This window comes from Apium graveolens, chromosome 10, assembly GCF_009905375.1.
Source record: "Apium graveolens cultivar Ventura chromosome 10, ASM990537v1, whole genome shotgun sequence".
Lineage (NCBI taxonomy): Eukaryota > Viridiplantae > Streptophyta > Magnoliopsida > Apiales > Apiaceae > Apium > Apium graveolens.
The window spans coordinates 159,345,220-159,363,832 of record NC_133656.1 but is presented as its reverse complement, the minus strand read 5'-3'; the positions used below and the strand labels follow the sequence as shown (position 1 = coordinate 159,363,832).

The 18,613-nt window shown below is 34.2% G+C and overlaps 1 protein-coding gene across 1 annotated transcript; it reads left to right on the top strand.

Moving 5' to 3' along the window:
- Nucleotides 1–11,229: 11,229 nt before the first annotated feature.
- Nucleotides 11,230–18,260, top strand: LOC141690036 (uncharacterized protein C57A7.06). The gene is made up of 11 exons (XM_074494611.1): nucleotides 11,230–11,693; nucleotides 13,794–13,941; nucleotides 14,570–15,048; nucleotides 15,289–15,510; nucleotides 15,633–15,956; nucleotides 16,043–16,387; nucleotides 16,487–16,567; nucleotides 16,665–16,772; nucleotides 16,894–17,265; nucleotides 17,434–17,565; nucleotides 17,711–18,260. Exons 1-11 carry the CDS (start codon nucleotides 11,367–11,369, stop codon nucleotides 17,837–17,839), a joined length of 2,667 nt encoding a protein of 888 aa, XP_074350712.1. The 5' UTR covers nucleotides 11,230–11,366; the 3' UTR covers nucleotides 17,840–18,260.
- Nucleotides 18,261–18,613: the final 353 nt, after the last annotated feature.

Below are 18,613 nucleotides of genomic sequence, written 5' to 3'. Positions count from 1 at the left end.
TCGTCTACACCACAAACTCACACACATAGCAGTGTTCAAACTGGAAACGCAGACACAGAAAACTCCAGCATTTCTGGTGACAACAGTGAACGGCCCAGGTATTTTCAATCTCTTGCAGACATTTATAATAACACGACTGAGATTGAACTCGCAGATGAGTTATTGCTTATGGGCATCGATGAGCCTGTCTGTTTCGACCAAGCAGTCAAAGATGAGGTCTGGACAGCTGCAATGAACAAAGAAATCGAGCAAATAGAGAAAAACCACACTTGGGAGCTGGTGACTTTGCCTCAGGGTTATAAAGCAATCAACTTAAAATGGATTTTTAAGTTGAAGAAGGATCAACATGGAGAAGTAACAAAACATAAGGCCCGTCTAGTTGCAAAAGGATATGTACAACGTCATGGTATAGACTACGAAGAAGTATTTGCTCCAGTAACGAGGTTGGAAACCGTGCGTTTACTTTTGGCTCTAGCAGCTAAAAACGATTGGAAAGTTCATCACCTAGACGTCAAATCTGCGTTTCTCAATGGATTCATTCAAGAGGAAGTGTACGTCTCTCAACCAAAGGGCTATGTTAAAAAGGGTTAAGAACACAAAGTTTATAAGTTACTAAAAGCTTTGTATGGCCTTCGTCAAGCCCCGAGGGCCTGGTATTCTCGTCTTAATCAGCACTTACTAAAACTTGGTTTTGCAAAATACCCCTACGAGCATGCTGTTTATACTAAGAGAGATGGTGCAGAAAGTTTAATTACAGGCGTTTATGTTGATGATCTGCTCGTCACAGGTACTAGTTTATCAGCCATTGCCAAATTCAAGGGGGAGATGAATCGTGAATTTGACATGTCTGATCTTGGAAGACTGACTTACTATCTGGGTTTGGAAGTAACACAACACACAGGATACATTGAGGTGTATCAATCATCATATGCTCAGAAAGTCTTGGACAAGGCAGGTCTGGCAGACTGCAATTCTGCCAAATTTCCAATGGAGCACAAGCTGACTCTCCATGCTGATCATCTGGGAAAACCTGTAGACTCTACTCTCTATAAAAGCATGGATGGTGGGCTGAGATACCTGGTGCACACGTGTCCTGATATTACTTACGTTGTGGGCATAGTAAGCCGCTATATGGAAAGGCCTACTGAACTTCATCTAAATGCCGTAAAAAGGATATGTCGTTACGTGAAAGAAATCATGCACTACGGTTTGGTCTACAAATGTGGATAAGGAAATTACATTTTATCTGGATTCTCGGACAGCGATCTAACAGGTAGCACGGATGATAGGAAGAGCACTGGAGGAATGGCCTTTTATCTTGACGAGAACTTGATTACCTGGGTATCTCAGAAACAGCGGTGTGTAGCCCTGTCTTCATGCGAAACAGAGTTTATGGCAGCAACAGCTGCTGCGTGTCAAGCTATCTGGCTTCAGCGTGTTCTCAGCTGTGTTATGTATGTCAAACCAGGACCAGTCATATTGTATATTGATAACAGGTCGGCAATCGATTTAGCACGCAATCCGGTTTTCCATGGGAGAAGTAAACATATCGACTTGAGGTATCATTTTATTAGAGACTGTATTGAGCAGGGTCTGATTGTTATAAAACATATTAACACCAGTGAACAGCGCGCATACATTCTTACTAAAGCACTGGCAACAGCAAAGTTCAAAAATATGAGGAACTTGTTGGGAGTTAAAAATCTCGAGGATGTTTAGATTAAGGGGGAGTATGTTGGGATTATTTTTAATCTAAACTTATTTGGTTTGTCTATTTTATTTTGGTTCTTGAATAAATCTACGTGTCTGTAGTTTTGATAGTGCAACAGACTTGGTCTCAGGTAGTTGCAGTGTTTTAGGAGTCTAGTTTTATAAGCTGGAGATTATCATGGTCACGTACTCTTGTTCTTTAGGATCTCAGTTAGCTGTAGTCTTTATTATGTAATCTTTCCTTTCCAGAATGTAATCCCAACAGTACCAAGTTTCTTTATTTTTCTGCAATCAAAGTAGTATAACTTTCTCAGTATTTAAACATATAACTAACATCTAATGTGTACTAGAATTTGAAATTAATATTGTTTCCTTTTTCTAACTGTATATACATCGTATGATACATCTTAATGGTTTATGATTGACCTTAGAAGTAATATTAAATTACAAAAGTGCTATTATATATTGTATTTTTTAATTTTTTATCTTTTAAATAATTAATGGTTAGGATTTATGTCTCTTAGTCTCTTGATAAGTCTGATCTCTCTAGAATCTTACGAATATATATATATATGTGTGTGTGTGTGTGTGTCAATGCCATTGTAAGGAGTATTGTTTAGAAGTTACCTGAAATCAAGAATACAATAACAAAATACCAAAAAAATCGTTCGAGGCACATGAGCACCACCCTATCCTTAAAACAGATAAGCCCCTTTCGTGTGTGCTTGAAGGTGGTGTGGCTTCCGTCTCCCAGGATATAACGAACAAAGATAGTCTCAAGCACTTGAAGACCCGCCTTCTACGAACCGATCAAATACTACTTTCTATCTCATAAAAACAAGAACCTAGAGCTCTCAGAGGAATGCAAGAAAATAATACTTGTATGATTTTTTTGTGTATAAAACCAATAAGGCAAGACCTCTTTTTATAGGGGAAATGAACTTGTAACTTACAAAAGTATTAAATTTTGTAACATCAAAATTAATGATCAAATTAAAATCATGACATTAATATAAGAGTTACAAAAAATCAAAATACATAAGTTACAAACTAAATAAAATAAATGCAAATAAATTTTTATTCAAATATTTTCCAACAATCCCCCACATGAATAAAAATTGACTTTGTAAAATGACTCTTTTGACATGGAGATAGAAAGTCACGGCATAAACCAACATAGGATAGGTGCTTGTTTCATCAAACTTTTTATGCCAGTCTATAGGTGCTTATTTAAGGCCATAGATGGACTTGACTAGTCTACATACTTTCCTCTCATTACCAGAAGCAACAAATCCCTCAGGCTGATCCATATAAATCTTTTCTTCAAGGTCACCATGAAGAAAAGCTGTCTTTACATCCATTTGATGGATGATAAGACCATGTACAGAAGCCAATGCAATAAGCATTCTGATTGTTGTCATTCGGGCAACTGGAGAATATGTATCAAAATAATCAATGCCTTCCCTTTGTCTAAAGCCCTTAGCAACTAGCCTAGCCTTGTATTTATTTATTGAGCCATCAAGGTTTAGCTTCCTCTTGAAGATCCATTTACATCCAATAGTAGAACACCCTGGAGGGAGATCAACTAATTCCCATGTTCCGTTTGAAACAATTGAGTCAATTTCACTCTTTAAAGCGCCTTTCCAATGCCTTGACTCCGAAGAATCCTTGGCTTGACGGAAAGTTAAAGGCTCATCCTCGACATTGTAAGTGATAAAGTCACTTCCAAAGTCCTTGACTACCTTTGCACGCTTACTCCTTCTAGGTTTCTCTACTTTGTTAGGAGTAGAGCTACTACCAGGATCCACCCCCACATTTGTCATCTTTTCCACATGATCAAGAATAGAACTTGATGTGTGAGTGGGATCATCCTCAGAACTACCCAAAGATATACCAGTCTTCATTGGGAATACTTCATCAAAGAAAGTTGCATCACGAAACTCAACTATCGTATTCGCCACAATACCATCTATGTCAGATTTTAATACTAAAAATCTCATAACAATTGTGGTTTCAAGATAGCCCAGAAAGATACAATCAACAGTTTTCGGACCCAGTTTCTTTCTCTTGTGTTCAGGGAAAAGCATCTTAGCAAGGCACCCCCACACACGAAGATAACTCAAATTTGTCCTACGCTTTCTCCATAATTCATATGGTGTCTTGTCCATATATTTCAGAGGGACTCTATTCAGAATATGGCAAGCCGTATTCAGAGTCTCTCCCCACATGTACTTAGGCAACCCAGAATTAATTAGCATATTGTTAATTATGTCTTTAAAAGTTCTGTTCTTTCGTTCTGCCACCCATTAGTCTCAGGTGTGTATGGTGGAGTAACCTCATGAACTATATCATTGCTTGCGCAAAATTTATTAAACAAGGTACTCATATACTCACCACCTCTATCAGATCACAGACATTTAAGTACTTTGCCAATTTATGTTTCAGCTTCATTTTTATACATAATGAATTTATCTAGTGCTTCATCCTTATGTTTAAGCAAATAAACATAACACTATCTACTACAATCATCTACAGTGATCTTTGGTCAACACATCACCAAATTCACATATGTCTGAGTGCACCAAATCTAACAAGTCTGAATCCCTAACAACATTATGAAAAGGTTTTCTTATTTGTTTAGCAGTTACACACACTTGACACTTAGATTTCTTATCAATGGCGTACTTTGGAATCAACTCTAAATTCATCATATTTTTTAGAGCACCAAAATTTAAATGGCCAAGTCATAAGTGCCACAAATCAGATGATTCTACACAATTAACAAAAGGTGCAAAACTATCATTAATAAAATCACCCAAAACGGGTTCAACATTTATTAAAAACAAACCATTAGACAAGTAACCCTTGCCAAAGAATGTACCAGTATGAGTAATAACTACTTTATTATATTTTAAAGAAAGTTCAAAGCCGTTCTTAACTAAACAACTTCCACTTATAATATTTCTACGAATAGAGGGAACATGATGCACTCTAGTGAGAGATAGAATCCGCCCAAAAGCAAACTTCATGTCCACATTTCCTATTCCAAGCACTTGTGCAGCACTAGCATTCCCCATTGTTACTGTCACTCCATGACTCTGTTGATAAGATACAAACAAGCTAATATCAGCACAAATATGTACATTAGCTCCAGTATCAATCAACCACTCACGTGACAGATAAGTGGAAAGTAGTACAGGGTGGTAAGTAACATACCAGTCATCGGTTCCAGAGGCAAAAACCTCACCAATGACCATGTTAGCTACTGGCCCACTCGTGGTTCCAAGTCCAAGCACAGTATTTGCTTGAGCTACCACTCCAGCTTTCTTAGCTTTCTTACTTGGACAGTCCTTGCTCCAATGACCAACCCGTCCACAAGACCAACATGGTTTGTTCGTCTTTGGTTTCTTAGCCTTGTTCTTGTCAAGTTTAGTGTTAGCCTTCTTAGTGACTACCTTTCTTTTATGTCCTACAGTCACTACATTTACCTTCGAGCTCCCATGTTCCACAGGCAACACATGTCCCTATTTGGACTTGTGTTGCTCCCGTACTGAGATGTCCAACATCAAGTTAGTCCATGTGATCTCTCCTTTCTGTCTTTTCAGGGAGAGAGCAAACTCTTCCCAAGACTTAGGGAGTTTTTCAATCACAGACATCACTCGAAACTTCTCAAGCAAGACCATAACGGACTCACCCAAATCATGAACTAACATCTCAAACTCATGAACCTGTTCAGTCATGGATTTTCCATCCACCAGCTTAAAATCAAGAAACCTAGCCACATAATACTTCTCAAATCCTTGAGAATCAGTATTATGGGTTTGGTCCAGCTTATCCCATAAGACTTTAGCAGTATAGGCATCTGATGAATAAACATCGAACAAGGTGTTCTCCAAGGATGCCAAAATTGGCTGCCCTAACCACCCCATCCTTCTCAGCCCATAAAGCATAAACCTTAACAGATTCAGCTTTCTCTTGATCCAACCCAGGAGGATCATACTGTACCACTAACAATAGACCCTTAACCGTTAACTAGAGCTTCGTCTTTTTCTGCCAAAGAGAAAAAGAAGCTCCACCACTAAATTTATTAGGCATACCCGATAAATCAATTGGATGGGGAAAACGATAAGTGGTCCAGTCAATGGTAGTAGTACCACCAGAACCAAAACCAGTCTCAACAATTTTAGGAACATCAGCAGTTTCGTTAACCATCTTGCTAATTAACTATATATAACTATAATCTCTTCAAGATTGTTGGGTATAATTCTAACTACACAGCAACAATGGGCAGTTATATATATAATAACAAGAACATGGCAAATAACCAACTAACGAAATAAAACACGAAGGCAATAACAAACTATAAAGACTGTAATTGACAAAAAAAGTAAAGAAAACTTATCTCTTATCGCTTTCCAAATTCTGATAAGAAGAAGAACACAACAGCTGAGTCGCCAAACCCTTCAAGAGGACTTGACTGTTCTTGAAGAGATTATTGCCCCCCAATTAAGCTGTGATGGAATGCATCAATATCGCTTCCAGGATAAAACAGCAACAGATCAATCTGGCCACAAAACCAACAATGATCAACGGCGACTCGCACCTCAGTTTGCCCAAAAAACCTATGCAACTCATATATGTTTGCGAGGTAGGCACCGAGACTTGTATATTTTAATCTCAAGTATACCTCTCAATATATAGGCATCTCAAATTGCTCTTCTTCTATTTTACTCGATGTGGTACACCAAGTAACAAAATAGAAAAAGTAAACAAAATGGGTTTTCCTTATTATTTATATTATATCCTGATTAATTAATATTAATATTACAAAATATATTCAGAGTATTATTAAAATAATCCTTACTCAATATATTTTATATTAATAATTAAATAATCAATATAAATAATTAAACTTGTAATAGAAAAGAAAAATATAAGAGTTCCCACTAGCACTAGGCCACACAAGCATTCCACTTATGCTAGTAGTTGTAAACAACACTAACACAAGATGCTATATAAACTCAATATCTTTCTTTTACAATACCAATGTGGGACAAAATCCCCAAAACCCATTTCAAACAAGCAACTTTGTTGCAATATATTAATGGATTCCACTAAGAAAATGTCTTAGATCCAAATATGAAAGTTTAAGTCCTCATGTCAAGGAACAACCTCCAAGTGTTAGTTCTCGGAAATCATATCAAGAACATATATAAAATATGCCTCAAACTTTCCATTTTCTAACAATAACAGGTTAAACTACATTAGGATTTAACCAGATCAAAATTTATTTATTACTTTTAAAACATGTTAAGCATATAACAGCCATATAAAACCTTAAAACCAGTCAGAAATACGAAATCATATGAAACCAAACATCCATCAATGGGTACAAAATCATCAATTTTAACGCATAAGAAACAACATCCATATAAAATTATTGAACATGATACTGTAACAGTGTTAAACAAGGTACTATACTCCCTTTAAAATTTAAACAAATCAATCTATTAGTTAAACGGATTCATATGAATTATGGGATTTGTTTTAAGCTTGTAAGGAGTAATGTTTAGAAGTTACCTGAAATCAAGAATACAATAACAAAATACCAAAAGAATAGTTCAAGGAATGTGAGCACCAGGCTATCCTTAAAATATATAAGCCCCTTCTGTGTGTGCTTGAAGGTGGTGTGACTTCCGTCTCCTAGGATACAACGAACAAAGGTAGTCTCAAGCACTTGAAGACACGCCTTTTACGAACTGATCAAATACTACTTTCTATCTCACAGAAATAAGAACTTAGAGCTCTAAGAGGAATGCAAGAAAATAATACTTGTATGATTTTTTTGTGTATAAAACCAATAAGGCGATGCCTCTTTTTATAGGAGAAATTAACTTGTAACTTACAAAAGTATTAAATTTTGTAACATGAAAATTAATGATCAAATTAAAATCATGACATTAATTTAAGAGTTACAATAAAATCAAATTACATAAGTTAAAATTCAAATAAAATAAATGTAAATAAATTTTTATTCAAATATTTTCCAACAACCATAACATTATATTCTTTCTTCTATATTTAATCAAATAACTCTGAAACAAAAATATATCCTTATAGCTATGAATATGAAAAATCATAAAAGTGTACTCTCTCTTGCTTATGTTCTATATTTTCGGGCATGTGAAGAGTCTGGGCAACGAAGCACTGGGGGGCGTTGTATGGAAAAAGCTGTGTGGTAATGGAAAAATATTCTTTGCAGGAGATTAAGAGCTATCTCTCTGACGAGTTTAGTCATTTAGCATCATGTATTGAAGATGATTGTTGTTCATGGCATGGAATATCGTGTAAAAACACGAGTTCCTGTCATATCATTAAACTTGATTTTCACAATTGTTCGTTAAGAGGTGATAAGATATTTTGGTATGAGGACATGTATATTCTTTTTTTGCACGTATATTATATATATACTGTACATTTTTGGCACGAAATTTGTAAAACCTTTTTTCTCTCTCTCTCACACACACATACAATTTTTTATGTGACTCTCAGTGAACTATGAAAGATATTTCCATGTCCTAAATTTACTATGAAAATAAGATATAATCCACTATTGTGACATGAACATAGAGTTGATCAGATATTAAACTCTTCTTTACTTCTTTTGAAACATTTGATTTACTTGAACTTGAACAGACATGATTAGGAAAAAAGAAGGGATCATAGTACTGAAGAAGACGAAGAAGAATAGATACAGTATATATAAAATTATGTGGTGCAGTAGATTTTTGCAGCAACTTCGTAACCAAACTATTCGGCGTATGAAGAGATTTATACCGACCTATCACTATGAATAGCTGGCTGTACATAACAAAGTTATTTTAAGCGTTAAGAGCTTACTAATAGTTTTCAAATTATTGATCGGAAAAATGGATTTTCAGGTTCCGATAAACACAGTCAATAGCCACGAAATACATCTTTTGGTTGCATGGTGCACATAGAAAGAAATCAACCAACAATCAATAGTGGATAACGCGACCATACAATTTGAAAAAATAAAATTATTTATTTCGGTGTTCAAAGTGTATAAGTGATGACATCAAATATGATAATATCACATGGAAAGCGCATTCATGCGGCTAACTAACACATTACAAAATTTAATTGTCTAAATCTGATTCTCTGTAATAACATAATTATAACTAATTTGTCATATATGTATATATTATTGTCAAATTTAATAATCTATAACTACATTATTTTCGATTCTACATAATTTTATAATTGATAGTATTATGGTTCATGCAACTAAAATTCTCTCAAAATTTACTCAGCTTCCAAATGCATGAAGATGTTTTGGGTGACGTAAAAATGTGCATCCATATTTTGTTAAAGAGTTTATCAAGTTGTTCGCCATTTGACAAAATCTCTTTGGTTAAATATAGATTTCGTCTATTCGGTCAGGGACATGAAAATGTTGATTTTGCTATTTTACAAGATTCGAGTTAATGAAAACTTTATATATATTCAAAATAAATAAATAATAATTATTTTAATTTTCATCAACCAAAATATGTAATATTAGATATTTAAATCTTTGCTTCACATATCAAGTTATCAACTAATTTTTTAATATGATTATCATTTTCTTGACAAATTAAGTTATGTCTTTTTATATGAAAAGAAGAGCCGACAACTAGCTCAAGAGACAAAATAAGAGATATCAAAAGGAGTGCGTAAGAGAATTGTATCGACGAGACACATACAAGAAGACGATTAAAAATTCCGCCTATTAAAAAAGCCCAAAATCTACTCAAAAGCGGTTTTTGTCCAAAATAAAAATAAGAAATGTGGCCTCTTCCTAGACTGGCCTTACCCACACATAAGAAAACCCATTTATTATTTTTCAATATTCACTTGCATATACGATATAACATATTTTCTCCGTTTTTAAATATTACCTTTTAACTTTTGGACACCCATGTTTATGTGGATTGACCGCCTAATTAAAATATATTTTTTAAAATGTTCCTTTTTAATAAAAATATTAACTCAATACTTTTATTTAAAAAAAATGAAAAAAAATTATTTTGACTAGCTGGTCAACCCACCTAAAAGTGTGCGCTAAAAAGTCTAAGAAACTATTATATTAAAAATAAATGGAGTAACAAAAAAAGAGAGAAATTATTTAAAATACTACCAATTATATAAGTTGTTTTATTTGTTATTTCTGAAAATATTTATAAAAATTACGCTTCACGGCCAAAAAAATCACATGCATCCCATTTTTAAGTTATTACGAAGGTATTTGAGATTTTCTTTGATTGTATTTATTTAAAAAATCATACTTTTATAAGAAAATTATGTATTAAAAAAACCTCTAAAAAGAGAACACATTCAATAATTTATATATATTTATCTTTCATGGGACTTGTTTCATTTAATTTGGGTTTATATTTACCAAAAAAGCTAAGCTTAGAAGAAAAGAAAAAGAGAAGCTGAGAGTATCTCCAACCATACCCTCATGTTAGCTAAAAATCCTATGTGGTACTAAGATATAGATATTAGGTAAAAAACATCACTTCAACCACAACACCTGTTAACAAAATATATAGATATCATTTATCGGGTCTTCTAAATTTGTTGGTCTTCTAAATTTGTTGAACCTGTAGGTGTGTTAGTTATATTTTTCATGTCAGATTTAATTCAAGTTTAAATCTAAATATACACATTAATACATATATATATTTATATAATATTTAATACATAAATATTAAAATTATTATTTTATATATAATATTTTTAATTTATATAATATTAAGTGTGAAATATTGTTCTCTTATTTACAAAAATAATTAATTATTTTTAACAAACAATATATATATATATATATTATTAACTTTTTATTAAATATATTTTTGTTATATTTATATGTTATTATATTTTCAGCTATATTAATTACTAAATTACAACTATATATTTTTTCATGTGTTGAATTAAGTGTAAACTAAATTTATTTTATTATTGAAAGTTTATATATATATATATAGGGGCTACTCCAATGAAAACCAATTAAGAATACAAACTAGAAACCAAATAATTTTTTTTAAAAATTAATTCGAAATATAACACATATGGTATGCAAATCGATCGTTGAGAGATGTAGAAAAATACAGGGAAATCAGATTTTTTAAAAAATTACGGTTTGACGAAAAATATCAAATTAAAAACGGAGGGGAAAAACTGAAATTGGGTGTGGGAGAGTGCATGGTAGTTGTGTGGTGTGATTTAGGGGACCATTAAATTGGGTAGATCTAATGGCTTAAATTAGTTCTAAGTTTCTATTTTAATTTTAGTTTATATTTCATCATTTCCCTATATATATAAATCTGAAAAATAGGAATAAAATAATATTTTTGAATATAGCTAATGATTATTTGCCTTACGAATTCAATAAAGTTTTAGCTAACCATTTTATTGTTGAAGATGCTCTAAGCTTGACATACAAAAAATAAAGAGATAAAAGAAAAATAAAAAAAATGATTTACATCTTCTAGTTCTAGGGCTTATTACACTCCTTGACAATCCTTATTCTCAATCTCCCGCCGCACTTCCTTAAATTTCCGGCGAATATACACGCACATATACACACAGATATGGCTGATACAAAGAGAAAAAACACAGACACAAAGACAAAGATGGCAAGAAAGAGCAAAACCCCAAGAAGCTCAGACAAGAAAGGAGTGAAAAGGGGTGGTGACAAACGTAAGAGAAGTGGACCCCACTTGCCTAATGCAATGAAAAGAGAGATAGAATTGTTGAATCCAAGAATTGGGTCAGATGATGAGATTGATTCCGATGAGGAGTTTGCTGTTAAGGATGTTTATGAGTATGAAGAAGAGATTCCTGAGGAAGAATCTAAGAAGAATAAGCGGTATGATCCTGTGGAGAATTTTGAGTTTGAGCTTCCTAAGGATTTTAAGGTATGGGTTTTGAAAATCTTGGGGCTTTGAGTGTAAAGTTTGTGTCTTTTTTGAATTTTAGTGTTGGGTTTTTGGTGAAATTTTTATTAGTAGAAGATTTGTTTGTGTTGTGTGAAAAAAATTGGGTGTTTGGGGGAATGTGAATGTAAAGTTCGTGTCTTTTTTGATTTTGTTGGTGATATCTTGATTGGTACAAGTTTTATTTGTGTTATTGTGTGATTTTTTTTTTGGGTTTTTGGTGGTTTTGGAATGTAAAGTTTGTGTCTTTTTTTTATTCTTGATTGTTGGGTACTTGGGTTGGTAGTGGAAGTCTGATTGGGACGAGTATAATTTGTGTTTTTGGGTGAAAATCTTGTGTTTTTGATAGTTGTGGAATGTAAAGTTTGTATCTTTTCTGTTCCTTGATTGTTGTATCTTTTCTGTTCCTTGATTGTTGGGTTGGTTTGTCATGGGCATAAGTTTGATTTGTGTTGTTTTGTGAATATGGATAGTGTTCAGTCTTGTGTGTTCTCTTGGGTGTTATTTTGATTATTGTTTGAGCTATTGCGGGTGACTTGTGTAGCAGGTACGACATTTTACCGTGTTTAAGTTTGTTTCTGTTTTGTTCTTTGGTGATTCTTTTTTTTGGGGGGGGGGGGTTGTTTATCTGCTTTAGGTTGTAATTAGTGAGAACTGAGAATGTGATTGATATAAGTTTAGTGTGTTGTTTTGTGAATACAGTTGGTGTTGAGTCTTGTATGATTCTCGGGCATACATCGTAAAATTAAGGATACTAGTTATTAGAGCTATTGTGGGAGCTTTGTGTATCAGGTAGAACATTTTTCACTATGGTTGGTATTTAAAATGCTGCTGACGTATATTCATTGTTCATTATACTCCCTCCACTCTATTTTAAGTGTCGTTTTTTTTGTCTAGGATTGAATTTCAATTTAAGTGTCGTTTCTATATTTTCAAGAGAAGTAAATTTCTTTTCACCTAAATAACCTTGTTTAATATAAATGTATACCATGCTCCCACTGTAAAGGAGTTGCGTTCTTTTCGTTGATGTGAAAAGTTCTGATAAATTTACATGTTTTTTGTGGAGCAGGAAACATTTTGTGTTTTTTTATCATTATGGCAAAGTGGTTTAAGTCCTAATGTACATCAGAATGAACCCTAGTAACAACTGAGATGAAGAAAAAATAATTGTTGTATATCGAAAAGGAAGGCTATTCTACAGGAAATAATGGAGTAATGTTAGAGGCTACAAGATTATAACGCTGCTGGAAAGGAATCTGATTATATTAGTTGATATTGGAGTGGTCTAGAAACTGGAACCAGCTAAGCTAATTTTAAACTGCCCCAACTATCACAAAATACTGGGGCCCGCTTTTAAGTGATTAATACTTAATAGGGAGATACATGATTGTTGATTAGAGCTTTCTAATATCTTTTTACCTATGGGTGTGTAGTAAATGAAATAAAATGGGATCGAAAGAAAAATATAGAAAGAGAAAGATATAAGAATGGAGTCTGTCAACTTAGTCGTCTGTTTATATGCCCAGTGAAATGTTTATACTAGTAATCATATTTTATGTTGAATACATCTGAAAGAAAGAAAACTAATATTGATTTGATAAGTTGTGCTAGAATAAGCACATTTGACACCTTATCAAGTACTTGATCAGTAACTATTACAATCAATTTCTGTTACAATTATAAGAGTGATGTAGTACATGCCAGGGGCAGAGGTACATTGCGCAGAGGGTGTGTGTTGGGAGTAACCTCAATTTTTTTTTCTAAATTAAATTTTTACTTTTATGACATTGTCAAGCACACTGTATTATGTTTTGGCAACAGTGTCTTTTGGTCTTCAATTGGTAACTTACACTACATTAGAATCGACTCAAGTGCACCCGGATTTGTACTCACTGAACAATAAATTATCTGTTGTCAGTTTCCTTTTTTTTTGGTTAAAAAACTGTCCTATTTCTTCATATAAAACATCAGCTAGTTTTTTAAATTTTTGTAATGCTCTTCCAAATGTCCATTTGGGAAGTAGTCAAAATTTTCTCTTCATTTGTAACTCTTGGAGCCATGTTTTCTGTTGCTGTTGTGTAGGATGAGAATGTTGACTCTGATGAAATTGACTCTGATGATTTTGATGATACCACACAAAATCTTGGAGATAATGTTGATGAAGATGATGATGGAAGGCATGCAAGGATGCTGCAAGAAATTACTGGACTACCCTGTGATGCTTTTGGAGGTAAAATTGAGCTCCAAATTACTTGTTGAAAACATTGTTATGGTTTTAAAGATGTATGTTGTAGCGCTACATGCAAAGTTCAGTTAAACATCGACGAAGTAATAATTGATAAAGTAATAACCTCGCTATAATAATATTTTTCTCTGGTCCCAACATAGTAGACACAGTGTATTTTTACTCCCAATAAAGTAATAAACTCGCTAAAGTAATATTGTTTCTCGGTCCCAACCCTATTACTTTAAAGAGGTTTAACTGGTGTAACAATGCACAGTTGTTGAAGATAATATTCAAGTAAGCAAGTCTAAGAGATTTATTACTGAGTTATCATGTCCAATGTATATTTCTGCAGAATTTCTGTTTTAATGACTTGCTGGCTCACTGTTAATTTGTAGAATAATATTAAATAAATCTTTCAAAATTGTGGAGTGGAATTGTATAGATATATCAAAACTGTGTGCATACATGCATTGCTGGGCATGTGTGTTTGGATGATTTCCATTACATATGTCAGAGACACTGCCTGTTGTGCATGTGAAGTTTACGCAGAAGCAGAGCTAATAAAAGCTCTTATAAAGGATAGTGAATTGTAACATTAATTAGATAATATCAAATTTTTACGGGCTTGCAGGTAAGAAGCTGAAAAATAACATTGTCGTGTCCGAGGCTTACCCAGAGAATGAATATAATCCTAGCGGTGATGTGCTGGATGGTAATGGCCAAATCACCATTCAAGATCTTTTGGATCCACTTCGGGGAAAATCTGGTTTTGGAAAACTTCAAAAGAATGTGGATCAAATTGAAACAAAGCAGATGTCTATTCATGCACCTCTTCGGAAATCAGATGTAGACAAACTGGTGAGGAAGGGAACTTATGAACAATCGAAGAAGGATTTTACCAAGTGGGAACCACTGGTAAAGAGGAACAGGGAAGCACCTACCATCTTTTTTGATGAAAAAAGAGATCTTAATTTTTCAACTGTGGGTGCAATAGCTTCGGAGTTTGAACCTAGAACAGAATTTGAGAAACAAATGGCTGCATTAGTTAATAATAGTGAAGTGGCTGAAGCTCACAGGAAAGATGGTGCCAGGCTCCTTGAATTAAACAAGGTAAGCATTGTAAACAGTGTTGCATGGCTCACGTGTAGTAATAGTAATTTTAAGGCATAACCCCTATTCTTGGAATGTTTTAGAAAGATTTGATAGGAAAAAGAAATTCTGAATGGTTTCGCATATGGGTATATTAGTGCATCATGCATTTCAGTACAAAGACATATATAACAGTAGACAGTGATATATTACAACAGTTTTGTTGAATTATTCTCTTGGGTGGTGAATGACATTTGTTAGGTAACAGAGGAAGACGTGAAGGATCATCAGGACCGTCTCGCTAAAATGCGGAATCTTCTTTTTCGACACGAAATGAAGGCAAAGCGCATAAAAAAGATAAAGTCCAAAACATATCATCGCTTGATGAAAAAAGACAGATTGAAAGCAGAAGCACATCAAATTGAGACAGATCCTGAAGCTGCTAAAAAATTGGCTATGAAGCAAGAGTATGAAAGGATTCAGGTGATAATCTTCTAGTCATAAGTTGTATGAAGCTTAATGCTAACTGCTAAGTATGCGTTTAAAAGTTTGTTTTGTTTTTTTTGAGGAAATGATTTATTTAATATTATGTTGTATATTGATAGGAACGTGCAACTCAGAAGCACAATAACAACAGTAAATGGGCCAAGCGCATTCTAGAACGTGGTTTGGCTGTGCAAGATGATGGAACTCGGGCTGCTATATCTGAACAGCTACATCGGAAAGCTCTTTTAACTAGAAAAATGAACTCCATGAAGGATGATAGTAACAGTGATGACAGCAGCGACAGTGATGCTGATGATGACATTTCAGGTGGTTCGGATCAAGAGGGAAAATTAAAAGTGTTGGAGAGAGCAAAACAGAAGACACTTGAAGTTTTAGAAGATGATGAAATTCCAAATTCCGGATTGCTTTCTTTACCTTTTATGGTAATTTTTTTGGGTTATCTACCATAGTCGGCTTATCCACTTGAGTTGGTATTTAACTATTCTTACTATGTTACTGCATTTGATAGGCCCGTGGATTAGAAAAGAAGAAAGCAGCAGCAGAAGAAGAAGCTAAACTTGCCCTTCAAGAATATGAAGCATCATTAAAGAAGCCAGAGGACACAAACAATTTAGAAAACGGTGCTTTACGTGGCAGGAGAGTATTTGGTGCTCCAAAACAGCAGATTGAAGATTCAAGTGAAAAGATTAGGTCAGATAATTATTATGGTAATACTGATAGTGAAGATGACTATGAGACCAAAGAAGATACCGATGTCGGACATGCCAGGAAGAGTTTTGTGCGTAAAGATGTTACTATCGATCCCAGTGTATTTCGGGACAAGTCTCAGATTGGTCACGATGACTTGTTTAAGGTGAAGGAATATTTTTTACTTGTCAATCAATTTCTTCAAATGTTTTCTAGTATTGTATGTAGATGAGAAGCGATCTTTAATTTTAATTGTTGCTTGCAGAGTTTTGATGAACTTGTCAAGGACCCAGGGACCAAGACAACATATGATGTTGCCTTATTCGCAAACAATTCATGGCAAAAAGTTAGACATGACGTTCTTTAACCTTTTTACATATAGCTGCTGAGTTAGAAAATTATTCTTGCCATTCTTATCTTTATTAAAATATGATGATGAACAGAAACAGAATCAGCCTCGGAAAACTGAGCAGATAAATACTAAAACTGAAGTGGATGCAAATAGCAAAAATACTTTGGAAGTCATGGAGCATGCTTTGGATGAACAAGTGGTAGTATTATATGGTCCTTTTGTAACCTATTAGATGGACAATCAGTTTGATATAGTTTTTCAGACTCATTTTCACCTTTGTAGTATTTTTTACCTTTTGTGTTTCTATATGAACTCTCTAGGAAGCAGAGATTGACAGTGATACAGAGGGAAACATCAGGATGGTGGACGGGATTCTATCTGCTGTTGATGATTCAAACTATGAACTCCCATCTCAAGCTGAACTTATACGACGTGCTTTTGCGGGTGATGACGTGGAGGAAGAGTTCGAGAAAGACAAAGAGGGTATATTGAATGAGGAAAATCCAGAGCCAGAAAAGCCCATGTTGCTCCCTGGCTGGGGTCAATGGACTCATGTCCAAAAAAAGAGAGGCCTACCTTCATGGATGCTGACCGAGCATAATAATGCCAAAAAGAATAGGGAAGAAGCACTTAAAAAAAGAAAGGATGCACGTCTTAAGAACGTAATTATATCTGAGAAAGTTGATAAAAAGGTTAGTAAATTGGTTGTAAGGATCTTAAACGAGTGACATACAACTCATGATAATAAAAGTTGAACTAGGCGGCCTAATGTAGTTGGAGATAGTCCTGTATCATCATGCATATAATTTAATAAATTAATATCTTATAGCTTTGTACTCTGTTTTTCTAATGGTTGGCAGGCTGAAAAATTGCACACAAAGACGTTGCCGTATCCTTACACATCACAGGAAGTTTTTGAACAGAGCATTAGGATGCCTATTGGTCCTGAATTCAATCCTGCAACTGCTTTTGGAGCTATGATTTGCCCAGCAGTGCGTCCCTCACTAGTCTTGCCTCCTTTCGTTAGCTCATGTTTAGAAATACTTTTGGTCTTTTTTCCCGAGATGATTCAAAGATGGTAGAAAGTGGTTGTAACTTGTAAGCAAATTTTAAGTTTGTTTATTATCTATTGTACAGGTGGTTAAGGGACGTGGTTTGATTATAGAACCAATCAAGATTGAAGAAATGAAATCCTATGAGAGAGCAGTTGAGCATAAACAAAGCGGGAAGAAGAGGAACACAAAGAAGCAAAGACAGAAGAGTTAAGTCAAAGCTTGATGATAAATGCCAGTTGCAGAAATGAAAGAATAGATGAAGGAAAACTGTGTTAAAGAGTACGACAGGCGAGGGAAAACTTTGAAAGGGTGTATCCGCTCCCTCTATTGGCCAATTAATATATGTATCTTCCCTCAATCGGTCAGGTTAGGTTAAAGTATATGTTCTACTCTGTTGGTCATAGTAATTTTTTTTCATTACAACTTTACAGAGCTTTCCGGAGCTACACAGTTTTTGGCCCAATTCCGTCCCAATTTGTTTTATGAGAGGATTAGTCAAATTTAAGATGGTGTCTACTAGGGATTCTTGAGGTTAATTGTTATTTATAGGTATATTGTTTTGTTCCTTCACCAAATGTATGCTGTGTGATATTTTACGCAATGTTACACATCAGAGATATTGTTTTTTTAAATCAGTCCATGTCTCCATGAGCATCTCTTCCGCCCATGTTGGCTTTCAGCACGGACAAACAATCCCGGGGTTCCCAGATTGAATAACATTGTTATAATTGTCTTTTGGCAACTCAATAAATTTATTACTAGCATACTTAAATTGTAATCTGCAATTATTTTCGCTGCTGAAAGAATAACAAATCAATTAGCAACCATATTTTTGTACTCCTCAGACTTGACTTTCATGGAAATATTGAATACAGTATAAAAGATGAAGAAATAGCGGCAAACTATAAGATCTTAGTTTGGTTGGAAATGTAATTTGAACAATTTTACCTGAAAGTTTATATAAAACACGGTACGTGCCTGGTCT